The 14,990-nt window shown below is 54.8% G+C and overlaps 1 protein-coding gene across 1 annotated transcript; it reads right to left on the minus strand.

Moving 5' to 3' along the window:
* Positions 1-1,026: 1,026 nt before the first annotated feature.
* On the minus strand, positions 1,027-14,619 carry MONBRDRAFT_8368 (uncharacterized protein; the record flags this gene model as incomplete). Its single annotated transcript, XM_001745955.1, has 31 exons — positions 1,027-1,197; positions 1,615-1,758; positions 1,834-1,888; positions 2,005-2,105; positions 2,203-2,287; positions 2,445-2,524; positions 2,609-2,713; positions 2,946-3,035; positions 3,726-3,863; positions 3,932-4,075; positions 4,191-4,259; positions 4,350-4,442; positions 4,526-4,874; positions 4,960-5,027; positions 5,124-5,363; positions 5,457-5,528; positions 5,653-5,759; positions 5,879-5,954; positions 6,364-6,500; positions 7,074-7,914; positions 8,789-8,973; positions 10,079-10,307; positions 10,618-11,151; positions 11,232-11,543; positions 11,673-11,813; positions 12,268-12,404; positions 13,195-13,482; positions 13,630-13,730; positions 13,840-14,070; positions 14,243-14,375; positions 14,457-14,619. 31 exons carry the CDS (start codon positions 14,617-14,619, stop codon positions 1,027-1,029), a joined length of 5,619 nt encoding a protein of 1,872 aa, XP_001746007.1.
* Positions 14,620-14,990: the final 371 nt, after the last annotated feature.

Raw genomic sequence — 14,990 nt, forward strand, 5'->3', positions numbered from 1 at the left:
CTGGGAAAAGGGAAAAGTTTTTTGTTGCCCAGACCCCAAGGGGGGATGGGCCCTTCGGGCGGGGGGTTTTAAGAAAAAAAAAGGGGGGGGGGGGGGGAGGGCGCCAAAAAAAAAAAAAAAAAAAAAACAAAAAAAAAAAAAAACAAAAAAACAAAAACAAAAAAACACCATTAAAACAACAACCACAGAGCAAGAGGTTACTCACTCTGGTCGCCATATTTATGATACGCCTCGTTAGTCAAAACACCCAGCTCACGGATGTTGGTAGAGGTTTCATCCTATGTGTGAGGAATTATGCAAAATCGCCGTGAGATGGTACTTACAACCCTGTAAGCGCCACCCCTGCAGCAAGAAAAAAGCCAGCATACCCGCTTGCGTAGCAAAGCACTCCGCTTGGTCATGAGTGTCTCCATGGAATTGTGAGTATCCTGGGTTGCTGTCGTCCGTTGGTACATGTCCGAGCGCAGCGTATCGATCTAGCTCAAAATGCAAAACCATCGAAAGCTTGAGAAAGGCGGTACAGGGCTCGCAGCACATAAAAATCGAGCAAGAATCAGAAAGATATGAGCAGGGTGGGGGACGAGGCTAACGAACTTCGTCGTTGAGCTTGTTGATCGTGGTCTGTAGACTTGATACTCGCTCGTCTATGCCAGCCATTCTGTGCAGGCCACAAATTGTCCGTGAGCTTATCGCGGACATGGGCCGAGTGAGATTCCAATTTAAAACATTGCACGTGTGTCTGGCGTACGTTACTCGCGACTGGTCAGCTCGTTGCCTGGCATCCTCGAGCTCCCGTAGCTGCAACCGTCCCGCGGGTGAGCACAAAGTTAGGCAAAGCAGAGCAGACACACACATGCCACCATATCCTCTTCATGATACGCATGCATTTGAACCTTACCTTGCCAGTAAGGTCGACATCAAGTTCCTGGCTCTCCAGCTGCTGCATCTCCTTTAACAAGATGGCCTCACGCGTGCGCAAGTTCTGCGTCAAACTGGTCTCCAGCGTTGTCATTTGATTTTGCAATTCTATTCCATGTACACGGCACGGGGTGGAGATAGTTGGTCAGCGGCGATGTCAGTGGCATTGCAAATCTCGTGTTTCTTGGACACAGGCAAAGGCACCGTACCGCTTTGTTGCTGGATGCACACGTGTAATTGCTCGCGCGTCTGTTCGATCATGTCAGCCACCTCGTGGTGCTGAGCAAAAGTCAACAAGGCGTGGAAGAAAAGGAACGTTAGGAAAACCCGAGATCCTTTTCGGGGCTCGAGCGTTTGCTGCCGATCAAGGATCCCACCTGCAACTGATCGTCTTCATCCATTTGCGATTCCATCTCCGATGCCAGCTCACTCTGATGAAGGATGGGCGGGCACAGCGTTGGGTTGAGGACACGGCCATACAACATTACAAGCATTGCAAAACACAACCTGGACGTACCTCAAGCGACGAAATTTGCTCCAGCAGCTTGGCCAAGTCTGTCTCCAGCTGGTTGATTTGCTGATCATGACCCGGAATGCCATCCGCAACACAAAACATGAGCAGAACGACCACCCAACACAAAATTACATCAGAGAAAGGCAAAAGCTTCCCCCGAAGCTCCCAAGAAGTTACCCTACCTTGCGCTTAATGTCTGCTTGACGCTTGTTCTCCTCGATGGAGCGTGTCATTTGGTCCACATCACCCTGCAGGTGATGGACGTTGGTGCGAAATTGCTTCAGCTCGTTCTCAGCCTTGTGCATCTCGGTCAGCAGCAGAGTCGTCTAAAAGCCATCTGCGTGAGTGATGTTGAGATTGAGGAAACAAGGGGAGGGGGATCAATCAATGCCGCGACCAACCTGTTGTTCAACCTTGGCCTCGGCATCCTTGAGCTCGTCCTGGCGCCGGGTCAGCCTGTTGCCGAGTCGCAATAGCGGCAAAAGAAAGTGAGTTGAATGATGAAGCCCAAGCTGGCCTTGCCGAGGCCCATTGCTGGGGCTCGAGTGGATCAAATATTGTCAGCAGCGCACCGCTCTAGCTCGTCGCGTGACTCGTGGATCTCGGCCTGCAATCGCAGTTTGGAGGCCTTGGTTTTGACAAAGCCACCGGTGAAAGCGCCCTTGCGCGAAACCTGAAATAGAGCCCAACGAGTGATGGTTAAACCATAACAAGGGATAAATCATGGCCATGTCCACGGGCGGCATCCAGTAATGCAAGAAAGGACTCACGCGATCACCCTGCAAAGTAATGGCATCAAACGTGCCCTCCTTCGAGAAGCTGCTGGCGACGCTCAAGTCTCGGCAGACCAAAGTGCTAAAAGATAAAGACACGGGTTAGGTCAAACATTCGTCAATAAAGGCAGAGCTTTCGACACAGTCCCCGACGGTTGAGCGGGTTTGCACCCGAGCAAGCCGTCGCACAAGCAAACAGCATGTAACCGGCTGGACAAGAAAAGGCGCAATGAACAAACCGGCCAAAAATGTGCTGCAACGCAGCTGAAAAGCGCTCGTCAGCCTGAACGCGGGACAGCAACGGTACAGCATCTGACGTCTATGCAGCAGGGGACATGACGAGAATGGTCATCCAAGGTGGTCAAGAGCTACGCGGGCTCGAGATTGAACCATTTGCACGGACCTCGGGGTAAGTGAATTGCTTCGGCCGAAGTTTGCTCAGGGGCAGAAAGGTGACGCGGCCCGGAAGCTTGAGTCGGTTCATCTCCTGCAGCAATTGAGTCGCCACCTGGAGTCGGGTTGACAAAATCATGCGCGAATGTCAGGTGCAACCAGCGACAAGCTGTGGTGGATCAGGATGGGACGTCTCGCGGACCTGATCTGTATCCACAACAACGTTGAAAAGAGCGTTGCCCGCAGTCACGTCGGCAGCCACCACAAACTGGGAAATGCACCCCAAGATCGCAGAGTGAGCACCGACGCCGAGCTACCCAATTTATCGGAGCACACCCGCAACGTACGTCCTCATCGACATTGATGAGATCGATAACGGGTCCGTACACGCCAGCCACTTGCATGCGCTCAGTCAGGTCTCGAACCACCCGCAAGCCCTGGGGTGTGGTCATGCGTGTGCGATGAGAATGCGCAAGTGCGGTTCTGCAATGCAAGACTTGGTGTATTCTAGGCTGAGGTGGCTCACCTCAACCACGACCTTGCTGGCGCTCCCGTACAGAGCCTTTTCCCGCTCGTCAAGCATAGCACGAGCTACGGCACATGGTACGAGAGCATCGGCACGGATCGACGTGAGCAGGAAGGAAGGGAGAAAGCACATTTAGCTGTGTGAGCGGTTCGGGGGTAAACCAACCTTTGCCCACAACGTGAGCATGGTCTGAGAGCTCCTTTTGCAAATCCTGAGCAGGCGCCGGCGTGACGCAGTTAGCGGGATGGGGACGAAAAGACACTTGGGCTGGCCAGACATGGTTCCCAAAGACGTACGCGGCGTTGATTTTGAAGCTCGATACGCTGGCTGCTATAGGTGCTGAGCTGACGCTTCGCTTCTTCAATGTCGGCCTGTCCAACATTCATGCTCCGTGAGATTCAACAAAAGCTGTGTCAGAGATCAGGGAAGCTAGCGGATGCAGCGACTCGACCTGGCGCTGGGTGATGGCCTTGTTGGCATCGGTCATCTCTTCCTCCTAAAGGCGCGGACAGCACAGCGCAACACGATTGGTTGAGCCGTGCTAACACGCGTTCTAGCACACGTTCTCCACGCGTGCTGAAAGAGAGAAGACATGCCATACCAGTTCCGTCACGGTACGAAGGTGACGCTCAATGTCTTTTTGCAACTCGAGACGATTTTCTTGTTTGCCTTGCTTTGCTTTGGTCACCGACGCTAGCTCCTCCCGCAAAAAGGCATCACGATCCTCCTTGGTTTGGTACTGCGCAACCACAAAGCTCGCGTGAGAGCCAAGATGCCACGGCAAAGGATCAAGAAGAGGGGTATCACCTGAGCGTGGCGAGACTGCTTGGCCAGGAGCGCATCGCGCTTCTGCTCGTTGATGGCCAAAAGCTTCTCATGCTGCTCGCGCTGAGCGGTAACCTCTTCATAGGGACCTGCCAGCTCGGCCAACTGGCCCTCGACTCGCTGGATCTGTTTTAACAGCCCACCGCAAAAGGAAGAGCATATGCGGAGCGCGTCAGCGGGTTCTGGTCCAAAAGACAATGTTCGGGGTCATGTGCATACACGCGCATGCGCACAGACACACCTCGGACCGCAGGTGCTGCATGTCCTTTGCAATTTCGCCATAGCGACCCTTTTCCATCGAAGCCGAGCTCTACAAATGGGACCGCGGCGTGAATCTGTCTCCGGAGACCGCATCCAGCGACAAACGAAAGGAGGGCATGAAGCGACATGTCCGCTCTACCTGGAGTTCCTCCACATCGACTTGCAACCCGGCCACGGTGCGCAAGAGTTGAGCGCGCTCGGTCTCGATCGTAGTGCGATCCGTTTGCAAGTCCTGAGCAGTGGCGCGGGCAAAATGAGCATAGTCAAGCGGGCGATAGTCAGCCGGGACACGCGACAAACGGGCGTGATACGCACAGCCAGCTCTTGCTTGTTCTCCTCCAGCTGCTGTTCACGGGTTGTGAGCTCCTCTTGCAAATCGGTGGCATTGCCATCCTCTGAGCGAAGATGTGAGGAGAGCTCTTCACGATGCTGCTCCAGCGCCGCCAACTGATCGTTGGTGTCACGCAACTCTTTGCTGTAAATGGCGTACTCGATGGCCCGCTTGTCAGTGTCCAGCTGCTGGTAGGCCTTGAGCTCCGACTGTTCCGACTCGAGCTCTTCGAGGCGCGTGTCAATGTCCTTGAGGACCTCTTCAATCCGATCCCGCTTGTTGTTGGCATCTTCCAGGATCTTCAGCGACTCCTTACGGCGCTCGTCATAGACGCTGCTCACGGTTCAAAGCAGTAAGGCGAAATGTGTGAGCATAACGACGCAATGACCGTGCCCAGCCATAGGGCGATGTCACGCACTTTGTGCCGGCCACCTCCTTAAGCAAGTCCAAACGGGCAGAGTCCGAGGCCGTGGCCAGGTCGTTGATCTACAGCGCATCGAGCATGTCAAAAAAGAGAACAGAAAAGCAATCGCAAACACGCAGAATTCTTTGATCAAGAAAAGGAGGGACTTTGCGCCAGACCTTGCCCTGCTGCACAATATAGTAAGGGTTGCTCCGGGAAAAGTTGGCAGATTCGAGAAGGTTGACCACCTGTCGCAGCGGCATGGATACAGTGAGTGCCAGGTGTCGGCGCTCGATTCCAAATGCAACTAGGCGAGAAAGCAAGCAAACCTCGTTCTTGGTGGAACGACTGTTGTTGAGGTAGTATTCATCCTTCTTCAGACCAAAATTTCGGCGGAGCACGACCTCCTCCTTGTCAATCTGAGGACACGGGCAAATGCATTTGCCAACAATGAGGATGGGCAGCCCGTTGGGAACAGAAGGGGACGTGCATGGCTCAACGAGAAGACATACTGGGATACGACCATCGCTGTTGTCAAAAACGATCTCGACATATGCATCCACAACCGCTCGGCCAGCACCCTCCTGCAAGAAGAACGGGGCACGCGGTAGCAGGGTTGTGAGACAAATGTGCATGTCCATGTCGTTGAGATGGGTAACTGCCAAGGTTTGAGCAGGCCCACAACAGGAGGTGGCTGGGCAAACACACATGGAGCAGGGCGCGGCGTTCAGGAGCACGCATGGAGGAGAACATGTCGCTGAGGACGAAGCGAATGGCAAAAAAGAAGTTGCTTTTGCCACTGCCATTGCGACCCACTGTCAAAAACATTTAAAATATAAAATAGGTTGAATTTGGGCCAGTGAGGGGTCTGATCAAGGTGATCAAAGGCCAACAGATTCAAGCGATGTGGCATGCGCATCAGGCGCCGACGCACCGATGACGTTATGGTGGGGGCTGAAAGGCTCGACAAATGTCTGATCACGGTAGCTTTTGAAGCCCTTGATGGTGACCTGGGGAAGGTGCAAAGCAGGTGCAAACAGTTGAGGCCCAAGGATGTGGCAGCAGCACCGAGGCAGAAGCACCGAGGCAGAAGCACCGAGGCAGAAGCACCGAGGCGTGGCGCCACGGGAAGCAAGGCAAGCTGAGCTCTCGCGGCATGCATACCTGTTTGATATACATGGCGGCGGCGGTGGTTCGAGTCTGAGATCCGACTGGAAAGGGGGTAGCTGTCCGATCGACAAGGTTGGCGACCACAAAAGTTCACGACCCAATCCTAGTGTCAAAGACAGAAAAAGAAAATGCCAGGGTTGAAGCAGTAGTTCTGCTGGTGAGAGCGCCGCGTTTGACTTTGGTGGTGAGAAATGCAATCTCATCGGAATCGCTAATTGCAGGACGGGGAACGACACAGCCGACACGCACCAACGCACGGCCGATACTCGAAGACTGCTTGGTCCAGGCACAGTGAATGCAATCACCGCGCCCTTGTCGCCAGCGCCGGCGCTCTTGCCGGTTGCAGTCCCAACAAGTGTCTCGCGGTTCGCGCAAAAAGCAAAAAACTGAAGAGAGAGAGAGAGAGAGAGTGTGTGTGTGTGCGAGTGTGTGTGTTGTCGACTTTTTTTAGACGTTTTTTTTTGGCGGGAAACCACTGTTGTGAGCGCGGGAAGAAAACGGTAACGGACGGTAGTTTTTGAACACATTAGAGCAACGTGTTCAACTGCAGTGTCATCATCTCGCCGTAGTTTGTCAGATAAAACAGTTGGGTATGGTCACTTCTTTCGACTTCTTTCGCTTTACTACAATTCTCGAGTCGACGCATGCCTCGGTTCTACTCTATTCATGAATCAGAGGCGGGAGGGGGGGTGAAACTAAACGACTGGACAGCAACAAATGACGATTAGCCCGGGAGCGCGCCTTTGGGTCGGTTGAGAGAGGCGGGCAATTGGAGTACAATCCACAAGGCCCCGGCAGAGATGGCCGCCAAAAGAAAGAAGACGAGCCAGTAATTCAAGGGGAAGGGGCGGGGCTCCTTGATGCTCCAGGAGAAGATGGCCCCCGCACTGAGTGGCCCAAAGATGCGGCAAAAGGCCGTGAATGTAAGGCCTAAACCGTTGACAGCCCCCCTATCCCACCAGCAGGAGTGTTACATGAGCGTGCGGTACGTTTTGTCGACTCGGTCTGATAATCTTTGCGAGACACAAGAGAGGACGGATCGTACCGATTAACGGCGTGAACCGAGTTGTTGAAGAGCAACGTGATGCCGCAAAAGACACAGCCACCAAACACACGATAGGCTACGGCAACCACGGCCGTGGCCAGGTAGAGGGTGCCATCCACGTGTTTGCCCTCCTCTGAAAGCAGCTCATCGGAAGGACGCGGGTCAACACCAAGCGGCAGGGCGCGCGCGTTGGTGGCCAGCGTGTTGAGGGGAGGGTACCACAGAATAAAGAAGGTCGCCAGCGCACAGCCGACCGCCGTTGTCTTGACAAGTTTGAGGCGCTTTTCCAATTGTGGAAAGACCATCGTCTGCATAAACATGAGTATGACACCAATGAGGCCGAGACTCGTTCCGATGGTGGTCGTGTCCCAGCCCAGACCGCCCAGCTCAACCGAGGTGGCACAGAAGACGCTATGAATTTCCTCCATGCCAATGGCTGCTATGGCGTAGACGCCGTAGAGGAGAATCAGCAAAACAACTTCACGTTGCTTCAGAAGCTCGCGTGCAGAAAGTGGTCGCTCAGACGCGGCATCGCTGGAGGGCCATGTGCCGCTCTTGATCTTGTCCACCACCTCGGACTGCGCTGGCATGAGAGGCGCTGTAGCAGCTTCGACATCCTCCTCATCGCTCCCGTGGGATGCACCAGGGGCATGCAAGCCTTTGGGTAGGGTCTCGGGCAGGTAGAGGTATGAGGGCACAAAGGCGGCTCCACATAGCACCGTGCAGATGAGGGAGGGCAAGAAGTAGGGGTTGGTCTGAAAAAAGGGCGTATTAAAAAGTTCCATCTTGGACGCAGGCTCGGCCAGAATGCCTCCCAGTGAGCTGCCTGATCAATTCCCAACGGCAATTTTGGGTGTCAAAAAACAGAAAAAAACAGGAAGGCGCCTCGACTGGAGCTTGACGGCGAGACCAGCACCCAGGACGTTGATCGAGGGAAACTGCGCAAGCAGGCAAACATACCAATGACAAGGCCCACACCCCAGGACACGGTCAACATGGAAGCAGCTTGTGCTTGAAAATGCACTGGGCAGACCTGCAACGCAAACCCCGAGGCGGGACGGGTTGACATTGGGTGACGATTTGGAGGATCCGGTTCACGCTGCGGGAGGGGGAACTGACCTCGGAGAGCATGATTTTGGTAGCCATGACGACACCATTGCATAGGCCACAGCAAAAGCGCAGCACGGCAGCGTGCCATACGCTATGCGAAAGGCCAAATATCATCATGAAGACTAAATCGGCAGGATGAGGCCGAAGAGCACAATAGCACATGAGGTATTAGTACGACAGGTTCGATAGCAGGTGGGTAGTTTGTCAGCTACTTGTTAGCAAGCACGGCGGGTTAGACGAGTCAGGCACACCCAGGCCTTACTGGCGAGCCCGGCGAGGGAGGTAAGGAGGACTGGGCGCCGACCGTACGTGTCCAGCATGCGCCCCAGCTGGGTCAGTCAGAGCAGAGTCCCGCGTGGACGCAGAAGTGTGTGCAGTGAGCAAGATGTGATGTCAATGGCAGCATTTGAACGCCAGGGGCTGGGCATTGTTCGCGCTGGGTGTGCACGGAAGGAGGCAGGGGCCTGCCAGCTTGGGAAACACCAGGCTGTCAAAGCTGGGGCAGGTGAATGGGCGTACCGGGTAGCTGGCAATGGTGCGACCAAGAAACATGGCGCTGGCGATGATGCCCACGTTGTAGGCCACGTCCCCGTCATTGTCATACCCAAAAGACTGAGCAGCGAGCCGGCGGACCGGGTATGCATGAGCGATGTGCACAAGTGGTGTGCAGAGGGTACGCCTGTGCTGCGTCTGGAAAGCGCCCACTCACCCGGACCATAAAGGGCAAGAAGGGAAAGGGCAAGGTCAGCGTTGTGGTCTGACAGGAGAGGGCAAAGAACATGACACCAAGAATTTTCCACGGGACGGGCTCGCGCCCAGCGCCCTCGCTTGAAGAGGCACCCATGCCGTCGGAATAAGTTTAGCTCGCAATGTCGGAAAGCAGACACACGAGCGCGGCGCAATGCCTGACACTATCGCCTTGCACGTGGTCTTGCAGCAAGCGCGATCCAAATGCTTCTGCCGCACCCTTGGATCGGCTCAAGTGCCGACTTGTTTCGCTCTCACAAGCCACAAGCCGCACACTCAAAAACTGCTGGTTCGCGCCAAAGCCATGGTAAGACCAGAAACCAGTCACTGGCACATATCAAAGCCAGTCGATCGAGGTCGACTCGTCCAAAATGCGCAAACAACCACAACTCGAGTTTTTTCTTGCTTGCGTGTGGTTTGTGTGTGTGTGTGTGTGTGTGTGTGTGTGTGTGTGTGTGTGTGTGTGTGTGTGCTTGCATAATCATCATCATGATGTCACTGTTTTTTTTTTCTTTTTCCCGTTGTTCTGAAGGAATGAGAAGGGAGAGAAATAGCACAACTACCACATGGAGCCCAGAAGAAGCAAGGGAGGAGAGAGAGAGAGAGAGAGAGAGAGAGAGAGAGAGAGAGAGAGAGAGGAAGAGAGGAAGAGAGGAAGAGAGGAAGAGAGGAAGAGAGAGAGACATGACATTGTTGAATTGGTTGACAGGGAGAGAGGCGAGAGCGTCGACGATAACGAGAGACACAACGCGACAGCACAGGTCAGAGAGAGAAGGGGTAAGGAAGGGAGAGAGGCTCGAAGAGAGAAAGGGCAATGTGGGGCAGGGTTGCCGCACGCCGTCATCATTGTAGGCGGTGCCGAATTGTGAACACGGAGTGTCAACGTTCGCCTGCTGTCATGCGCTGGAAAGCGTCCAACAGGGCCGGTTGGCGGCACAGACGACGGTATAGCTCGAGGGGCGACACTCCTTTTGAGGGTAGCAGAAAGGACAGCAAGCCGGCCGCAATAATGAGGCAAAAACAAGTTATCAAGGGAAAAGGAGAACATGTTGCAGAACGTACGGGGGTGAGGCAGGCGTTCGGCTTGGTCCTCTGCAGCGACCGCACTCTCAAAGAGCTGTGTGGCCAGACGAAGAGCCGCGCCAGAACGGCCTGTGGTTGGTCTGCCGCCAAGAGGCCCAAACGTTTCCAGCAGAGCCGGCGGCGCTTCCTCTGGCACCAAGGCGGCGTATACATTCCGCAAGTGCAAGGATCGCTCATTTTCCGTCTCGAAACGTCGCTCCAAGCTCATCTGTTTCACCACAAGGCAGACACGAACCGGGTCTTAGAACTCTTCGTTTCTTCAAAGAATGTTACACGCACACACACACACACACACACACACACACGAAAAAAAAAAAAAAAAAAAGCTAAGCCCAAGGACCAAGCCTCGAACACGACAACAGGGACTGCCAGTGCGCATACTTTGGTTGTGATCAAAGTTCGAAGCCGATCGTCCATTCGATCGACCGCGTGCAAAAACTAAGACGAGCGTGATGCGAGAGGCGAGCACAGTGAGAGCAAGCCACCATAAACGCTGCAGGCAAGAAGGCTGGGCTGACCTCGTAAGACTCTGGCGCAGAGTCTGCCACCTGACTCAAGCGCACGCGTTCAACCAAGGTGTGTTGGTACTCTTCTTCAATCCTGCCCAGCTCAGCCAAAAGGTGTGACACTTCCTCGCGGCTTTGCACAATCTTCCGACACAGTCTCATGCGCTCCACGTCCAGCTGCACGCGATTTCCAAAAGAATGGCGGGGCATTAGATGGGTCAGCGCAGTGACAAATGACTTGGACAGCAGGAGGTACATACCGCTGTGCGTACGCGCAGAATGGGTGCTGGTGTATTCGGCAGGTCTTGCCTTGTAACAGCCGCATCCAGCTACGAGGGCGTTCATTACAAAAAGATGATGAGGCGAAGTGGGCGGCGGCCAGGGGCGGTGCAGGGGGCGCAGGTTAAGCGAACGCACCGACTCCAGCGACTCGAGCTCCGAGTTGGCAGCGTTGACCCCCCTGAGTGTGCGCTCCACATCAAGGTTCGGCAGAAATGGGCTCAAGTCTTCGTCGCCCTCCCGAGCAAGGCTCAAGTCCTCGGCGAGCTGCAAACATGCCAAATGCTCTCATGGTAAGAGGGCGAGCGCGAGAGAAAAGGTCAACGGGCAGTTCATCAGCTACGCACCAATCCAAGCTGCGTACGCAGCTGCTGACTCAGCGTACCGACCACGCGAGCACGCGCAGCAATGGCAGAAGCACGGAATGCTGGCGTATCGGTATCCATGGCCACGCTGGCGTGCAGCATTTCCGTGACGAGTCGCCCCGGTGGACCGTCGTCGTCCTCTTCCGAGTCGTAACCCGCAGTTGGGTAGTCGTTTTCACCATACGTATGCCACCTTGGATTTTCTGTTGCCGACGCGGGGTTCTCAGGGCTGACCACGTCTCGTGCAAAAGCATTCACGGCGCTACTAAAACTTTCCATGAACCGATTCACAAGCTGCAAGGCCGGGCAAGGGTCGGTACGTGAGCCGAATAGTAAAGGACGGCGCCCCTCGAGTGCCCCAAATCAAAATAGGGTGGAAAATACAAGAGTGCATGAATAGACGTATACATAGAAGAAACTCACGGGAGAGGTGTCATCTCCCAGTGGAACCTCGAAGGCACCGACTTGGACATGCGGCTGAAAATTAAAGCTTGGGCCATCCGCACTGGTCCCTGATCGAGGTGGTACAGCCGACGCGGCCTGGGTTCGAGGCCGGCCAGGGGTCTGGGGTTAACATGGCATCGGGTATCAGCATGAGCGGTTGCAATGGTGACTCGCCCAGGTCAAGCACGCTGATTGAGCCCACCTGTTCCACCAGATGGATCGTGCAACCAGGTCGCACCCCTGTGATGACGGCGCAAAGGCAGAAAATGTCGTGAGCACTCAACCCAGGAGTTGCGGGGTCTGATTGAGTCATCCTTCCAACAATAGCGAGAACAACACTTTAGAATCATACGATGCTGGACAGCAGGACACGAACCAGCCTCCGCCAAGGGCTCTTCATCGCGGAGCTCCCGCCCATGAAACAAGAGGCGCAATTCATTGGAGGGGACTTGCTTCTGCGAGCCGTAAGTTGAAGGCGGATGAGCAATACATTTCATCGTAGTCTACCTGCGCCCTTGGTAGTCGGGTAAACTAGAGTGTAGCGACCAGCGAGACCACCACCCTGCAATCGTACCTCCATGCGTAGAATACGCTTGAGGTGGCTGACGGTCTGCGAGCAGCGCATCGAAACCCCAATGAGATGGTTGTGATCTGAATCTGAATGGCAGTACGATATTTGAGCCTGACCTTTAGTGCCGGTGACAGCAAGACCTGAACAGCAGAACCATTGAGCCGCAGACACCTAATGGGCTCCGCCCTAGACGCCCCCCCATCATTATGGGCACTGTTTGCCTGTGAATCTGGACGGGCGGCCGCTGACGCCTCCCGTGCTGCCATCTCGTCGCGCTGTGTGTGTGTGTGTGTGTGTGTGTGTAAGTGTGTGTGTGTGTGTGTGTGTGTGTGTGTAAGTGTGTGTGTGTGTGTGTGTGTGTGTGTGTGTGTGTGTGTGTGTGTGTGTGTGTGTGTGTGTGTGTGTGTGTGTGTGTGTGTGTGTGTGTGTGTGTGTGTGTGTGTGTGTGTGTTAAAAGCAGTTGAGCGTTATTCTTTCTTCTTTTTTCTTGTTCACACAAGTTTGAATGAGGGATCGCGGCAACACCGAACAGGAAAAACATCGCTTGTGCTTCTGAAGCCAGTGGACAACACGACAACACACCCGCCCCCGTATTCCACAAACAGAACGGTCAAAGACGAGACAAGGGTTGGCAGGTGTCGATAGTTTACTCGGGGGAAGAAACGGAGATGGACAAGACAGCAGAAACAAAGAACATGAACGCGGAAGGAAATGCTACTGGTCGTCTGCAGCGCCATAACGGGCAATCACAATCTTTTGCACCTCATACGCCAGCTGGGCAAAGCCAAACAGAGCTCCGATGGCGATACCACGGGGAGCTGGAGGGACGGGCGCGCGACACATCAGCGAGACAGCGTGAGATCAAATGGAACGAGCCGCGCTACGATTGCCTAACATGTGGCAGGGTGCGAGGCAGGCGCTATGACTAACTAGCGCCATTGAAGAAGCCGCCCAGGCCGTAGTTGGCATACACGTTGCGAGCGACAGCGCGGATTGATTTGTGCTCAGTGTCCTTGAGCTGCAGGTTTGTCTTGATAACGTCCATGGGGGTACTGAGGACGGCAGCCACGCAGCCACAAAAGAGACCAGCCACAAAAGACTTGCGCGTGTCCGGCTCGGCGCCCGGGTAGGGGCGCGCCCACGAGTCGTTGAGTGCGCCGTAGCTCCAGAAGAACAGGATGGAGAAGGGAATGTCACGCATAATGGTCGAAGTGTAGCCTTTGCACGCACCCACAAAATTGACAAATTGTCAAGGAACAGCGTGGAAGCGATTCGCTCATCAAACCACACACACACAAAACCGATATCATCTGGATCGGTGGCTTGAAAAGAGGGTTGAGGGTACAGGCGGTGGAATATACATACCGGTATACACGCCACGGAAACCGAGACGCTTGAGCATCTGACTCAGGGTCTCCACCTGGCCTGTACCTCCACCCGTCTTCTTGGCAGCCATTGCGGTCATGCTAAAAGGCGGACGTTGGACATGCATGATAAGTGGTACCGCAGAGGGGGCATCACTGGGAGTAGGTAGTGCTGTAGCAGCCTGTGCAGGCCGTGTTCCAATGCACGTACCGCTGCACCTTGACCAACTCCATGGGGTTGGTAATGGGCGACTGGCACAAGCCGGCCAGGGCACCAGCGAAACAACCGGAGAGAGTCGACACATTGCCATGTTCATCGGCCAGATAAGTGCGCGCAAAGTCGTTGACACTGAGTTTGACGGCCTTTTCCGGAAACACGCCCATGAGGTTGACACTCAGGCCACGATAAACGCCAGTGCGGCCCTCTGTTTTTGCGACCGTCCTAACGCACATGGTTCACATTGTGAGCCGACGCAGAGCAAGAAAAAAAAAATGAAGTCCTCATCGAGTGAACGGCATGAGGGCGGGATGTGCTAGCAGGTAGCGAGAAAAAAGAAGGAAAAGGACATTTGGGTACGCAAGCGCCTGCATTGCCCCAGGCTTGGCGCGCGTACCAAATGCAGTGCAACATGCCGCGATAGTGTGGACGGCCACTGGCAGAGGCCTGGCCTCGCAGCTGAGCCTGCAGGCGCGTCTTGGCCATGTCCAAGGGATAGGTGATACCAACGCCAATCAAACCGGCCACGCCTGTCCGGGGCAGAGCAAGGAGAAGGAGTTGGCTGAGACAGAAATGGAATAGTGCCCAGGATGGCGCAGCGACGAACGTACCGGCAAGGACGACTTTCAGAGCCTTTTGTGTTCCCTGCGAGAGACCACCGCCACCACTCGAGGGGCTGCCAGACGCAGCAGTGGGGGCAGAGAGGGCCAACATGCTGCGCTGGTATGTTACCGGGCTGGCCTGCGTCGGCGGGGTCCAATTGACGGTCGTCATGGCTGTCTGTGATCTGCAAGCAGCAGGGAAAGCGCCAGAGCAGTTGTTTGTCAGTGGTTGTGTGGCAGCCTCTGGCCGAACAAGCCACACAATCTCATCACATATCCCAGCACAAGAGTACCAACGCTTCGCTTTTCACCCCTGCCTACACCTGCCAGCTCAAGCTGGTAGCGCAGCAGGTCGGGTCAGCCAGCGGTTGCGGACTGACTGCCCTCGATTTGCTCGACTCACACGTCAAAAAAAACGAGAGAGAGAGAGACGAGAGAGAGAAGAGAGAGAGAGCGGGAGGGAGAGAAGAGAGCGTGTTGTTGCGCAGGCACGTCTCAGAGAATATGCAAACAACAAATGGAAACTTGATAAAATGGTATTGA

The sequence above is a fragment of the Monosiga brevicollis genome, genomic scaffold, assembly GCF_000002865.3.
Source record: "Monosiga brevicollis MX1 MONBRscaffold_10 genomic scaffold, whole genome shotgun sequence".
NCBI lineage: Eukaryota > Choanoflagellata > Craspedida > Salpingoecidae > Monosiga > Monosiga brevicollis.